The 15,479-nt window shown below is 45.2% G+C and overlaps 1 protein-coding gene across 24 annotated transcripts in view; it reads right to left on the reverse strand.

Moving 5' to 3' along the window:
- Window positions 1–15,479, reverse strand: part of DCUN1D4 (defective in cullin neddylation 1 domain containing 4) — a 78,845-nt gene that overhangs the window by 58,292 nt on the left and 5,074 nt on the right. For 2 of the 24 annotated variants that reach the window (XM_070263852.1, XM_023638106.2), the window contains exon 1: window positions 10,156–10,427. The exons of 3 other annotated variants lie outside the window; for them this stretch is intronic. In XM_070263852.1, the coding sequence (XP_070119953.1) occupies window positions 10,156–10,180 (25 nt within the window). In that variant the 5' untranslated portion in view covers window positions 10,181–10,427. Of the gene's footprint in view, window positions 1–8,672; window positions 8,817–9,025; window positions 9,583–9,680; window positions 9,927–10,155; window positions 10,428–15,479 lie in introns of those variants that run through there. 19 more of the 24 variants (XM_070263864.1, XM_070263857.1, XM_023638107.2 and 16 more) reach the window with 16 other exon arrangements.

Consider the following 15,479-nt stretch of genomic DNA (forward strand, 5'->3'; position numbering starts at 1 on the left):
TATGATCAGAACGAAGAAGAGACTAGGACAGACTGAACCGGGAAGATCAAAAAGTAAAGACAGCAGAAGGGATGACAAGGTGTCAGGTCTTTAAAACTGACTCCAGTAGCCAGTTGCCTGGACTTGAACGTACAACTATCCTCAGCTTCCTGTTTAATTAAGAACAAATAATCCTTGATCTAATTTTGGTCCGTGGGAATGGCATCTGCAGAAAGGGGAAAAAGACCCATCCTCAACTACAGAAAAAGAGAAGAAAACAATTTCAAAGATGTTACATAAAAACTACATTAGGAGCTCAACTAAAAGGTAAGTTTTATGTTTTCTGGTTTTTCTGCAAAGTTGTTTGAGCTCTCCTATACTTAAAAAATAATATTAAAAATGTGTGTTTAAAAAGCATTTAAGGGGCCACCTCATGGCCGAGTGGTTAAGTTCACGTGCTCTGCTTCAGCGGCCAGGGTTCCCTGGTTCAGATCCTGGGTGCAGACCTACACACAGCTCATCAGGCCATGCTGTGGTGGCAACCCACATAGAAGAGCTAGAATGACGTACATGTAGGATATGTACACTATGTACTTGGGCTTTAGGGAGAAAAAAAAAAGCATTTAATATACATGTCTATTTAAAATAAAATCTAAGAAGACTAAAAATGACTATGTCACTAGTGAGTTAAGAAAAAGTATGGAAATACTTTTCTTTGCCACCATCAGTTGCCCAGTTGGAATCTGTTTCTAAATGCCCGCTGTCATTGTAAGATGGCAGAAATAAGGGTAAGAAGGGGAGTGGGAAAGGAGAGAGTCATCCTAGATCCCAATCCCCCTGGGACCAATTCCAAGAAGAAAGGAACCAAAAGCAAAATGGAGATAATCCTATCAACTGGCACTCGCATCATCATTCAGAGGCCAGTGACAACATATGCAATTCCAATATACCTGCAGGGTTACCAAAAGGATTAAATGAAAAGCATAAATAAAATGCTGAAGATTATTTCACGGACAATGGCGGGGCACTTAGACCCTGGACTTAGAATCTCAACTCATCACTCACAAGCTCTGTGACCTTGAGAAGGTTAGTTAACCTTTCTGCACCTCAGCTTCCTTATCTGTAAAATGGGGATGATGACAGTAGCTATAACCTACTTCAGAGGGCGATTGTGAGGAGTAAATGAGTTACTGCAGGCAAAGCAGTTGGAGCAGTCCCAGAATAATCACCGTTTGTGTGTCAGCCCCTCCTCTCTCCCTGCACCCCACTTTCTCAGACTTCTCTCTTTCCTTCTCACTTCTTCCCACTCACGGTGCCTCTCCCTGGTGCCTCTCTTCAGCCCTTCGCCATGTGGCTCCCCCTCCCCCTCCCCTCTGGCCTCCCAAACTGCCATTCTACTGCCACAGCCCTGTCTTCTCACCCAGGCTGGTCCCTCTGCCTGGAAAGCACCCCTCAAGCACACTCAGACCCTCTTCTTCATATAATAAAATTTCAAGAGCTGAACCCACATGGGAATTGCTAACCCCTCCCTGAAGTCTAATTTTGATGACTCCCCATTTGTTCCCAAAGCACGCCTGGACATCCGTTACTTGTGGGCCTCCACCACTAAAGCTGCTGGAAGGAAGTCCTTAAACACAAGGCCCCCCACTGAGTCATGTTTGTTACAGCAGTGCCTGGCAACAAGAAAAACCTCAAATGTTTGCTGAATGGCTGAGTGAGGGAAAGCCTCACTTGGTTGTTTTCTTTCTTATAACCTCTTTTCCACTCAAGGGTCTCCTTTTAAAGCCTAATGAGGAGACTGTCATTACACAGTAATCATTAGCAACAAAACAGAAAAGTGGCAAACACTTCTCTAAACACTTTATGTGTTCTATCTCATTTAATCCTCAGGATCACTTCTGCTCTTGCCTACTTCTTTCTCTCTGCGCAACCCCCACCTCCACTCCAGGCACACCAGCGTCTTTGCTGTTCCTCACATACAGGCCTGCTCCCCCTCGGAGCCTCTGCATTTGTGTTCCCTCTGCATTGACTGCCTCCTCACCTCCCTCAGGTCTTAGCGTAAAACCTTCTTAGTGAGGCCTTCCCTGACTATGCTGTTTAAAATTACAACACCCGAGGCTGGCCCGTGGCCCAGTGGTTGAGTCCCCATGCTCCCTTTCGGGGCCAGGGTTTTGCTGGTTCGGATCCTGGGCACGGACATGGCACCGCTCATCAGGCCATAAAATTACAACATCCTCTGCTCCCACTCCCTCTCCCCCTTCCCTGCTTTATTTTTCTCTACAGAACTTATCAGCACCTGACATTCCACATGATTCACCTGTTTACTATTTGCTTCCTCCCCCTTACTAGAATGAAAACTTCACAAAAGATGAGGAACAGGGACTGGTATACAGCAGGTGCTTAATAAATACTGTTGCCTGAACAACTCACACCCTGCAGGAGGTTCTTCTACATGAGGACTCTGAAGCACACACAGAAGTGGAGTAACTTACCCATGGTCACACAGCTAACAGACGGCAGAGCAAGGATCTGAACCCAGATATTTTGACTCTAGATATTTTGACCACACTTCACTGCTATGGTTTCCTGCCTCCCGACCTGTCCCAGATAACAAATAAGAGACATCACCACATCCACGGAGCAAATCCCAGCATTGTATGTCTTTGGACCACAGAGAAGCAAGAAAAGCCATCCAGGGGAAAACCTTTCAAGGGAACAAATCTAACTCTAGACAGTTCCCCGTGGTAAAGTACTAATTATCAGATTTATAATTTATACAGCACTGATAGCTTTTCTTTGGATTTAATAGTTCGGTGAGAGAGAGAGAGATTGATCATACCTTTTACACTGTACCATCTCCATGAACAGCAAACCAACAAATCATCAACTAACATGGAGGAGACCAAAGAAGATACACATTAAAAGCCAAAAACTGTGGTGGGAGGTAGAGAAGCACAGTGAGGGGGCACAGGGGAACTTTTTGGAGTAACAAAAATGTTCTATATCTTAATTTTAGTAGTGGTTACACCAGTATAGATATTTATCAAAATTCATCAAACTGTACACTTAAAATAGGAACAATTTTATAGTATGTAAATTATATTCAATAAAATTGACTAAAAAGCAATTAGGACTATCAGATACGAACTTTGGCTGAACAAATATTCCACCAAAAAAAAGCTACACATATTATTTCCATAGCTAATATCCTCAAGTAAGATCCAAAAAGATACACAAGAAGTCAAGCACTAGCTCCTTAACGTCACGGCTCTCGATTTTTTTTCTTTTGGGGACAAACAGGTAATTAGGAAAAGACAGCAGTAAAGAGCCCCATGTGAGATCCAGCGGGGTGGCTCAGAGTCCTGCCTGACCACCAGCAAAGGCAGCTCCCACAACTGACATGGCCTGTGCGCTCCTTCAGCTCTTTGGTCCATCTCTGGCCAGGACACAGGACACTTGGACTCTGAACAGAGTCCAGCCAGGGTGCAACGGCAGATCACTGCTCTTCTCCACAAGGGCCTCTGCCACCCATTGACCAGTGATGGGTCTGGATATCGAATCTGTCAGAATTCTTAACTGCAAGCATCAGAGACCAACTAGCTAATTTAAACAGAATAGTGACTTTTTTTTTTTTTTGCTTTTTGCTGAGGAAGATTTGCCCCGAGCTAACATCTGTTGCCAATCTTCCTCTTTTTGTATGTGAGCCACTGCCACAGCATGGCCACAGAGAGACAAGTGGTGTAGTCTGCGCCCAGGAACCAAACCTGGGCTGCCAAAGCGGAACATGCCCAACTTATTTACTAGGCTACCAGGGCTGGCCCAGAATAGTGATTTTTTTTTAAAAGGGCTATTGGAAAATGCATAGAATCTCTTAAGAAATCCAGAGAAACAAATGTATTGGCTACATCACCAAAACAATGCCTAAGGGCACACAGCAGAGTACAATGCACAGACACAGCCAGAACCAGCCTGGCCCTTGGGAGTGTGGCAGCCTCCACAGCCTCTAGAAACAGCTGCCACTACTGTTCATCCCCTCCAAACGGCCTCCAGGCACTTTCGGCTTCTTCCCATCACTGGCCCCCAGCTTCAGATTCACACTCTGAGGTGGGTGTGTCTGCGCAGCTCTGCCCACTAAGGCAGGAATTCCCCAACGAGAGGAAGAGCCAGGGCCCTGAAGACTGATGGCACCAACCGCGGACATGAATGGATGACACACCTCTGTGAATACCACTGATACAGGCCAGCAAGGAACAAAAGGTTTTCCCAAAAAAATATTCACAGGAAAAAATCCTCAAAGATGGAACTAAAAAGAATCATACCCAGAGGTAACGCTATTTGGCAAGGGTGAAGGTCTTGTTCATGTAACTTAGTGTTTTACTCAGTATATTAATTAATTTCAAAAACTACAAGCCTACCTTCCTAGATTGAAAATAACTCAACAGCATTTTCCATTTAAAAGAAAAAGAATTCAAATCTGAAGCAGCAGATACCCGGTCTGCTAGAATACTGGACACTATGGAAAAAAGATGCTTACATCTCAAACAGTCCTGCGATGATTGTTAAAATACAGGATTCTATTTAAAACGTACTCCAAGACCTTTTCGTACTTAAAACATATTTTTAAATGTATGTTCTGCTTACAAGAATTCTCAAGAGGTACTTCTTTTAAACCGAATATCAGAATAAGAAAGAACAAGCTACGAAAAGCTATCAACACTAATTCATGCTGACCAACTACAAAAAGACATCAGCGTTAATGTCAGATTCTCAGAAAATTCACCTCCAACTAACAGAGCTTACTTTCTAAATAAAGAACGCTTTTCAGCGATCTCAATGTATTGTTAATATTAAGAAATAAACCCTTAGGACCAGAATCTAGTCATAAAACAAAAAGAGGAGAGAAACAGAAATACTCCAGGCCCCTCAAGGTCAGAGCTGTCAAGCCTTCTCCACATAGGACTGTTACACTCCAGATCTGAAACGGACACATGCACTTTCACACAGACTCCTGGTCCCACAGCACATCACCAGCATTTTACTCTCTCCTTGAGAATTTCTCCATGCCATACACATTTTTCAAAACTGGTATCTGCATGTATTTAAAAAGAAATATTATTTAAATTGGTTTGCATATAGCTGACTTTGTCAAAAAAAGCAGAAAATGAATAAGTGAAAGTTTGCATTTGCTGAAGAAAAATCTAGACAAAATAATGAAAGACAACTCAGAAAAGCATGCTGGATAGAAGGAGGAAGAATTAAAATTTTCCAGATAATTCACTAAATATTCAAGAGTTGACCATTTAAGTCCAATTCAATATATACTTGAGGACCTAAGCAAGGCATCATGCCAGACCATGACGTGGATACTAAGTAAGGCACAGTCCCAGATGTCAAGGGGTAACAATCCAAAATTGGGGAGGGGATAAATAAGTAAACAAGCACGTATCGCTACGTAAGATAAAACTGAGACGAGAAGTGAACAGTGCTTTGGAGATTCAATGGTGGGAGAGAGAGTCCACTCGAGAGGGAATGGGAACTCAATAAAGAAAAGTTCCACGGAAGCTGCAGTGAAGGCGATGGGCGAGGAGGCGCAGTCCACAGGAAGGAGACTGAGCTCACATTACAGAAGCTGGTTCAACCCCTGGTTCTGAGGAGTCTACATTTCAGTAAGCAACTGGGAGTCCTGGAGGTTTCTGGGTAGGGAAATCCTAAGGACAAAGATAATTCAACTGGTGACAGAGAAGATCAAGTTACAGGAGGCTGAGCCTGGTAAAAGGATTACTGGTGATTAGAATGTAAGAAAGAATGGATCAGACCTAGGGCAATGGCAACAGGTATGGGAAAGAGAGGATAGGCCTGGGAAGAGATGGACTCTCACTCCCCACCAGAGAAGGAGAGCATGAGAAATGTCTAGGCTTCCAGCTTGGGTTACTAAATGAACTGCAGTTTCATTAACCAAATGAATAAAATTAATTGGTCTTGTTTTCCTCTTTGTTTTGGCTCCTAGGAAGCTCAGAGCCAAATATATGGCCTATTTCTAACATATGGCAAGCACTTATGTGCAGCCTATAAATCCATAGTTTATTTTGCTTCTCTTGAAAGGATTTTATCTATATGTAGTCACCTCCAATTATTTTAGAATGAAGCAGAAAATAAATCAACAGATAAAAAGATTGAGACCAGACCAGAGACAGCTGAACAAAGTAGCTGGTTCAGAGAGATAACCTGTAGGCTGCCAGCCCAGAGCATTCATTCTCCTTACCCTTCTTCCACCCTAGTAAAGGCCACATTCCACAAGAGAAGCTAAAAAATGTCAGACTTTCACTTTCTCAGCCTCCCTCACAACTAGTACTAGCATGAGATCAGTTCTACCCAATGAGAGAGAAGGGGAAGTGTCCAAGGTGACCTTGTGGAAAAGACTCCTCTCTGTTAAGGGGGAGTTGTAAGGAAACATTCTTCCCTGCCCTTCTTACATAGGCATGATGTCTGGTGCTGCAGCAACCATATTGCAAACAGGAGGCAATGAGCCTGAGGCTTTTGATGAGCCAAAATACTAAGAATAGAGAAAGAAAGGGATGCAAAGAGTCTGGATTCTTAAAAGACATCATTAAGACACTGCATCAACCTTGGAACCATCTATCTCTAGATTTCTTATTACTAGACAATCATAAGCTCTATTACTTAAGCCATTTGTTGAGTATTTTTACTTTTCAGAGGCATCCTGATACAACAGAGGTCATCATGAGGTCAGCTTCTGACAGGTTGATTTTTACAGTGCTGAGTTAACAAGACTATTATTACTGAGATGAAAATAATGCAAACATGTATTAGTAGTCAGGAAGAAAGCAATAAGCTAATAAGAGCTGCTGGGAGCAGGTAATGATGACAACAGGAAAGGATATAATAAATAACATTTGAAGAAACGTGATCAAGTGTTAGAAGAGTCACTCTTGGAGGCATGAATAGAAGAAAAGAGCAAATGTACAGAAGTCCTCTAAGGTGGAGAAAATGAGGGAGACTTTCTTTTCTGACAATGTTATAGCCAAGATAACCTAAAAATCCTTCCCAATATAAGAGTCAAAAAATTCTAGGTAAAGTGTAAGAAACATCTGTTTCAATGCATAGCTAAGTTCACAAGAAAATAAAGGACTTCCCCAGAGGCCAAAAATCAAAGAGGAACCTAAAAACCAGAGCAGAAAGTGTAAGGTGATGATATATAGAAAACTAGGGTTTGGGAAGCTGGGGGTGGGGGCTGTGTATGTGTAAAGAGTCCTTTGGGGATGTAACAGAAAAAAGAAAAAGGGAAAGAAATGACTAGCCTAATACTTTCCTTAAAAACAGCAGCCTAAAGACGATTACAACTCTTTTTTTCAACCTCATACACTTTACCCTTCACAAGAGCAAATTCCAGGATTAAAGGCACATTTAAAAAAAACACGTTCATAGCACATATTTACATATCACAAAGGGTTTCCTGGATATTTCACCACAAGCTTAAGTAAAATAGAAGACTGATCATTTCCCGAAAAAAACACACATTGCTCAATTTCTCATCTATTAAGAAGAGAATCATCATTCAATCAGGTAAGCAAATTCAGTATATTTGTAACCATACTAGAAGGTTTCCAAATCTTAGAGCTTTCTGGTAAAATTTTTACCATTAGGATCATTATAATATTCTTCTAATGACTATGCTATCTATAGTTTCATAATCCCTTACACATCACAGAAAAATAATCTGTCATCTCTGAGCTAGTCTTATGGCCCTCTACCTTACAGATTTGGGAGTCATCACATACAAATGGTAAAGGGAACCAGCAAAGGATGTGACACTGGGGACTCTACAGACCGAGAGGACCGTCTCTAACATTAAAGAGGCAGAGAGAAAAAACTATAGGCCGCAGCTAAAAACAAAATACAAAAACACACGAACACCTCTAAAAGTCCTCCACTGATTTACGCTCCTCTAGTCTCATTTGCTTTGCATGCTTCTTTGAAAACGGGACATCATATATTACCTTTACTCATCTTCACATTTTCACACTGGCTTGGTGAATGAGACCATTTCCACCTAAAAGTCATTAAGCTGTCTCCATCACTCAATTCATTTCAAGACCATCTTTCTTCAAAAAGTCCCCTTACTCTTGGGCAATCCAAACAGTCCAAGAAATACAAACATAATTTATATTACCTTCACAAGGGCTACATGTGTCTCCACTGCGTTCCCTGATTTATATAAAACCGAACCTTTTAACCTAGGGTTTACATACACTAGATGCCACAATAAATACACTATTCTAAATGCTGCTTTAGATTGTGGACATCTTGAATGTTTTTCCCACAACCTATGTGCTAGATGGTTCAAGACTAAGCATTTACTCTACAAATAAGGCCACCAAATGCAGGGGGAAATAATCAATTAGGGGTTCAAGAACTCTAGTGTGAAAGGACTGCACTTGGCTTGGTTCTCCCCCTCCCGTTGACACAAGGTGGTCTACTAAACCTCTCCGGCCCCAAGGTACAGGAGCGCCTCCCGAGAGCGCGCTCCAGTCTGCCGGGAATAAAGCACGAGGCAGCAGAGCAGGGAGGCTCCGAGCGCCGCGCTGCATTCTGGGACTCGTTTCCACAGTTACCCACGTGCACCCAACCCAACCGCGGCCCGGACTACAAGTCCCAGAAATCCGCGGGACTACCTTTCCCCTTCACACCCGGCGACTGGAGCCAGACCCTAAAGGATACCCCTAAAGCACCCTTCCTGCACGCCTGGGAGAAGTCGTGCCCCACCAGGCGCTGCGCTGGGGCTCCCGCCCGGTGTTCCCTGCAGGGAAGCGGGTCCCGAGGCACCAGCCTCCACACCTGACGACCAGAAATTAGACAACTGCGTCACAGACTGCCAAACCCACGGACCGCCAGGGACCCCGACACCTCCCCTGCGCAAAGCCCCCGACCTGGCCTCCAGGGCCCGACCCCTCCGGCTCCCGCCGCGGCAACCCGCGCTCCTGCCCCGCCTCCAAGCCCCGCAGCCAGAGCCCGCGCCAGTGCTAACCTCGCTTCCCGCCGCTCGGGGGGAACCGCGGCCAGCGCCAACCTCGGGGCACCTCCCCCTCTCCAGCTCAGCCCCGCCCACTCCTCTCCCCGCATCCCGAAGCTCAGGGCTCCCCGCTCCAGGGACCCTACCTTGATCGGGGAGGGGGCCACACCTCCCAGAAACACATAGTCTGACACCTTCCCCGCCAGCCCCGCGCTGACCGAATCTGGACATGACAGTTCTCCCTCTGCCCCAGCCCCTCCCAACCTCCCCTTCCTCCAACTAGCTCTTCACCCGCACCGCACCTCCTCTACCCCTGCCCCCATCCTGTCACCCCAAACCCTCCCCTCCTCCCTCTCCTCTTACTCCCAATTACCCTATCTTCCCAATACCTGCTCCATCCTATTACCCCGACGTCTGCCCCCTCTCACCGCTCCCAGTTACCCCACCACCCTGCCCAAGCCCCTCCCGCCCGCCGGACTCCCCAACTATCCCATCACACCCCAATCCCTCCCACCATCTCGCTCTCCCGTTACATCAGCCCTCATCTCCTTGCCTGCCCTCCTGCCCCGCTCGGCCGCTGCCCCCATTCCCCCACCTCATTGTTCCCCCCACCCCCGCCATCCAGCCCTTCTTCCCATTGTCCCCGCCCCCGCGCTCCCCTCGCACTCACCCGCCTTTCTCACCGAGCCGCCCGCACCACTCAGCCCCTAGGAAATCCTCACCCCTGCGCCCCGCTCGCTCGCTCCCTGCTTCTCTCCTCCGTGCCGGTGCCACCGCCCCCCCGGCCCTGCCCGCTAGCCAGCCGCCCGCCGCCGCCTCCACCTCCATTCACCCCAGACACTCCGGTCCCGGCCCTTCATCGCACGTCCCGCCTCCCCTGCCCCCAACACTGAAATGGAGCCAGTCCCCACCCCCCTCACCTCCGCCCTCCCCCGGCAGGCCGGCCCCCTCCCCCACGGCCCGCCCCCGCCCCGCGCCGCCCGCAGCGTCACCGCCCGCCCCGGCCCCGGGAGGGGAAGGGGTGGCTCCCGGGCAGGGGCTCCCGGCGCGTTTTGGGACAGGAGGCGCGGGGCGGGGACTGCGGGAGCCCAGTGGAGAGTGTTGGCAGCCGCCCGGCCCCGGCCCGCTCGCTCTCTGTTACTCACTGACAGCGGCGGCATCCGAGTGCATTTTCGGGCAGCTCACACCCCGCTCGCCGCCCAGGCTCCCGCGCTCGCCTCGCGGTCCCCCCACCGGCTCGCCGCACCTCGGCTGGGAGCTGAGGACTCGCCGCCAGGCACCCCCGGCCCGCCCACTTCGCCTCCTCCATTGGCTGAACCTCGGTTGAGGGACCGCCCCTCCGCGACTCTCATTTGACTAAAGGAGTGCGGGGAGCGCCGGTCTGGAGCTGGCAAAGGGGCCCCGCCCCCTGAGGTCTAATGCGATTGGTCCCGGCCCCTCGTCCCCGTAACGCCCCTGGCGGAGGCCACGCTCTCGAGTAGCTGGTTGGACCCGGCTGCTGTCACTCATCCTCGGGGGTCCGAAAGCGCGTGTAGAGGCGAGGCTGGGGAATTGGCCCACCTTGACCCTCAAGCCCCGCCCCGTCGCGGGCGGGATTGGTGGAGCTGCAAACCAACCGAGAAAGATGGGTCGGCGTCTGAAACAAAGCACGCGAAGTGTTCCCTGAAGAACCGAGAAGAGGAAGCGCCGTTGGGGCAGCTTGGATCCCGCTGCACGGAGTAAGGGAGTCAGTCCGTGGCGGCGCGTCCGGGTTTCCCACTTGTCTCGCCCGCTCACAGCGGCTTTCTGCAGGAGCCCAGTCGGCGCCGAACTTGGACTGGGACTTCTCTTGCTAGCTGTTTCCTCCAGCTGGAAACTGGATAAAGAATTGCTGCGTCTTCATTTCCAGCAATTCCTCTGGTGAAGAACAAATTCCCGTTTTTTGTACAACAGTCCATCCTCTCCCCGATTTCGAAATGCACTTCTTTTTCAGAATCAACACACTTCTTGTCCCTTCATCAGAAATGGGCTGTTCTAAAGGCTTCGAATGCTGCAGGCATTGTCCGTCATACAAACATCTGTACGCCTCAGACTGCATACAGGAAACCCAGTGCCATGCTCTGAGATTGGGGCTCAGACTGACACGTCGGCAAACCTAGGGGTCGGGTCACCAGCCCTCGAAGTTGTCGACAACGAAGCGTAAGCTAAGAGAACCTAAGTCATTGATGCTGAGAGGCCGTCCAGAAAACAACATTGTCTGTTATTTGGCAGAGGAAGGCGTTAATTTAGGTGAATTCTGACCACTGAATTTTCTAAATCAAGAATTCGAACCATTTTCATGAGTTCCGACCAGTTTTTTCAGTGGTTTCAAACCAATTTATCACACTCTCCAGATTATTGCAGCAGAGTACTATTTTGAGATATTAATAGAGGATTGTCTCCTCCTACCCCAACCACAGCACATGTAATACCGCTTGCCTGTATCCCAAGGCCCTGCCCCAGCCGTCAGCAAGAGCATTATACAGATCCTGCCTCAGAGAATGGATGACACCACAAACAACTGGTAACAAAACATCAGTCGTTTTGGTTTTAGATTTCTGCAACCAAGACTTTTGTTTCAGGGTTCTGAAATTTAGGTTTCAAACCTGGGCGTAAATGTTATGTCAAAAATAAGATATTTGAAAGAATGGGATTAAACCAGTTCCTCTGTCCCACACCACTCCAGTTGTAATATGCTCCAAGCCTGTTAATCCCTAATGTCTCCTTAATAAATTGCATCTTTATAATTTTATATCTATTGTATTTCTATCATTCAAACATTTATGAATCACTTCACCTAATCACAGAATCTCAGAATTGAACCTGAATTTTTCCACTTAAGGTTCCTTCTGAAGAGAAGAATCTCATCCATATCGGTGACCTGTCACCTCACCGAGCATCAGCTAGGCCCCACGGAGATGGGTAGATACCCCTGGACTCTGAGATAGGCCATTCCTTGATGGACAGATCTAACTGTGAGAATGTCAGTCCTTACTCTGAGCAGAAAAGCTGCTCCTACATTCTTTATCCCATTTATGTTTTCAACCTATTCTACCTTTTGGAAATAATAAATTTTATATAGTTGATACAAGTTCATAACATTTCATATATATAATGTTTGTACTTGTGTTTTGCTTATCATGGTACTTCAAGGGCTGAGACACGTTATTTTGCACAGAAATGGGTTTGCTTCTTGACACCTCTAAATTAAAATAAGCCCACAATTAATTTGTTTTAGGTAGCCATTTGCTATGTTGATTTGCGGCAAACTTTGTAATAATGTATGTCATGGTTAAGCTGCATGAGGGACCTGCTAGCTGCTCTGCCTTTAGCACCCAGGACTCTGCTGGCGCATGCTGTCCATAAAAATTTATAGAATGTACAACCTTTGTTATTTCTCAGCATCAGTTTCAGTTGGGTTAGTATGATTATTTTCAAATGAAAAATGGAGAGTAATTTACAGAGATCCTTGTAGTGGATCAGCTACAGGCTGGAGATTGAGAGGCAAAGCCCATTCTTGGTCTGCTAAGCCTCACTGCCCCACATGTTTTATGAATAACAAAACAGGTATAATTAAATGACGATATAATCTTCTGCAAATATTAACAGGTCATTTTAATAATCCACAAGATTATAAACCTTTGAGGGCAGGAAAGTTGTTATATTCATCTTTATGTTCCTCACACCTAGTACTGTGCTTTCAAATAGTACATACTAGTCTACTGTTCCTTAAAGTGAACCGAATGTTGACTGTAGGGTGAAATTTTAGATCGAGAAAGATCCTTGGAGATGATCAAATCCAACCTCTTCATTTTAAGAGTATGAGACTTGAGGTCCAAAAGGGTTAAATGTCTAGTCCAAGTCACTCAGCTAGTTAATAACAAAGCATTAATTAATCTCAAATTTCCCAACTCCTAGACCAGGTCTTTTCCCCTGAACCACACTGTCCAGTATCAAAGATTCAAATTCCGAAGATGGGTAAACCACTCTCTCTTCCCATTTGAACGTCACTATATCAATCTAATACAAATTCTATACTTCATAGCTGGAATCTTGCCTTCTTTTTTATGAAATTCAGTAAAGAGTTTTTTCAATATATAATACATTTCTATTTTTTCTCATTGGTAGCATTCCCAAATAACTTCATCCCTATGGGGATGTTTGCTGCCATAATAATATTACGCTCTGTGCATTTATATTCGAATCATTGGAGAAACAAGTTGATAATTGTCTTGGGACTGTGATGGCTAGAGATATTTGGGAATGCAGTCTCTATGTCATTTTGCTTCACCTGGTTACTGTATTAAAGTAATATTAAAGCAAGTTACCTTGTGTCCACTGATACTTAATTGAATTGGAATATTTCTGTTTCATTAGTTGTACAATATTAATTTTAATCACACATATTGTTAAATACCCTAAGCCTAGATTAAAATTTGATGTGGAAAAATCTAGTGAGAGAAAGAACAGCAGAGCTCTTTAATCAGATTTTAAAACTTTTCCCCAAATTCCACAGACCCCCCTATAGCACGCTTTTACTACGTGTGTTGGGGTTGGGAGTACAGAATGGAGAACGGCGTAGTCCTCAAGAAATAAAGTGGAGCCTGCTCAGACAAATAGAGAAATGTGCTCCTGGTAAGATCTGAAGAGAACGAGAAAGAACACATGGCAGGGAGGAGTTAATTCAGCCTCAGATTACAGTGAGAGAGTATGTAGAACTCCACTGGTTACAAAAAGTCAAGCTAAGTGGGTTTCCAAGATATGGAAACAAACAAACAAACAAAAAGTAAATATATCCATAGCGGTCAGGATAGTTTCTTTCTCCAAACTCATAACCAACTGACAGTTTGCTGACCCAAATGATGACAACTTTTTCCAGTGCTTCTATTGTGATAGGCACTACTCTTACAGTGCTTTGCCTGCAAATTATTCCACCTAACATCATACCACTCCAAAGGGGCACTACTGTTATTCCCACTTTACAGATAAATTAGCTCAGGCTTATAGCGCTCCAGTAATTTGCCACTCAGCGAGTAAGTAATAGTGCCCTGAAGTAGCTAAACTCCCTGTTATAACGTTCCCATGCCGGGCTTCAGTTCCCTCTCTTTTTAATCAGGTTAATATATGCCCCACATACCCGAGAGATTTATTTATAAGGATATAATAATTTGGATGTGAATGTGCTTTTAAAAGATAGAAACTGAAAACTGACCTCTTTCTAGACTTGAATATCTAGGCTCAGGTTGAATAACTCAGTCTGTCTTTGTAGATATATATTATGAAAAATATGGGTCCGAAAGATTATTTCCAGGTTACCGCAGCTTTCTTATTTATTTTATCCTTTTGGTCATATTTCAACAGCAACTATTCGCTTTATGGTATATTATTAATGACACTGTTTATCCAGAGTATCTAATGAGGCTCTGCTGAATCCAGTAAGTTCTCCGCTCTGATCTGTCAGTGAGAGCGGGCAGCCTCTTCAGCCTGCTGGAATTAACCTTTTAACCATTGAGGCCTGTGTTATTGGGAAGCAGTTTCCGCGCTTAAGCTTTTATTTACATAAGAATGTCACTGTAACATGTGTTGCTTTTCACATACATACACAGAACAGTTTTGCAAATAGTCACTTGCCAGATGCTACTAGGGTAATAAAAATGTTGGTTTCGTTTTGCAATACCTGCATACAGTCAGGTCCCAGTTATCAGGTTAATGGAAAAAGCATAGAAGTAGACATTTCAGCTTCCTTTTCCCCTGCCGGTCCTATGCTAGAGGTCAGAGCACTGTTAAACATGAGCAAGTAACCTCTTTATAATCACTACAGGTTACTTCACAGAATTGATATGCTCCTGTCCCATGGGCTTATAATGCATATTCAAGAGACTTCTATTTTTTCATCAGCCTCCATTGGGTCTATAATGTGTAACCCAATATAAAAAACCTTAACAGATGGAATTTTCTGGAACCAACTCTACACTGGGTATTTTAGCCTTGGGAGCACTTTCGCCAATTTTTCTGAAGCAGAATTTAGGCTTTCTGGAGCCAGATGGCCCGGATTAAAATCCCATTGGCTCCACCACTTAAGAAGATGAATTACTTCATGCCTCTGTGTCTTGGTTTCCTCATCTGCAAAATAGTGAAAATAAGAGCACCTTCCTCATAGGTATGTTGTGAGGAATAAATGAATGAATAAATACAAGTAAAGCACTTAAAAGTACCTGGCACACAGTGAGGCTCAATAAACGTTAGCTACTGGTGTTGTCATGACGCTCTCCAGTAATCATCACATTCTTCAATAAACTCTTCCCCTCACATCCGGCTGGTCATCCCAAATCTGTCTTTTCCGCTAAACCAGTCCCTGACTCCACAATCACTCTGTTTTATGAACCTGGCTTCCTCCCTCCCTTCTAGAGTTCTCTGGTGGACATTGAGTTAGGATACAAAAGCCTCCTTC

The sequence above is a fragment of the Equus caballus genome, chromosome 3, assembly GCF_041296265.1.
Source record: "Equus caballus isolate H_3958 breed thoroughbred chromosome 3, TB-T2T, whole genome shotgun sequence".
NCBI classification, from domain to species: domain Eukaryota; kingdom Metazoa; phylum Chordata; class Mammalia; order Perissodactyla; family Equidae; genus Equus; species Equus caballus.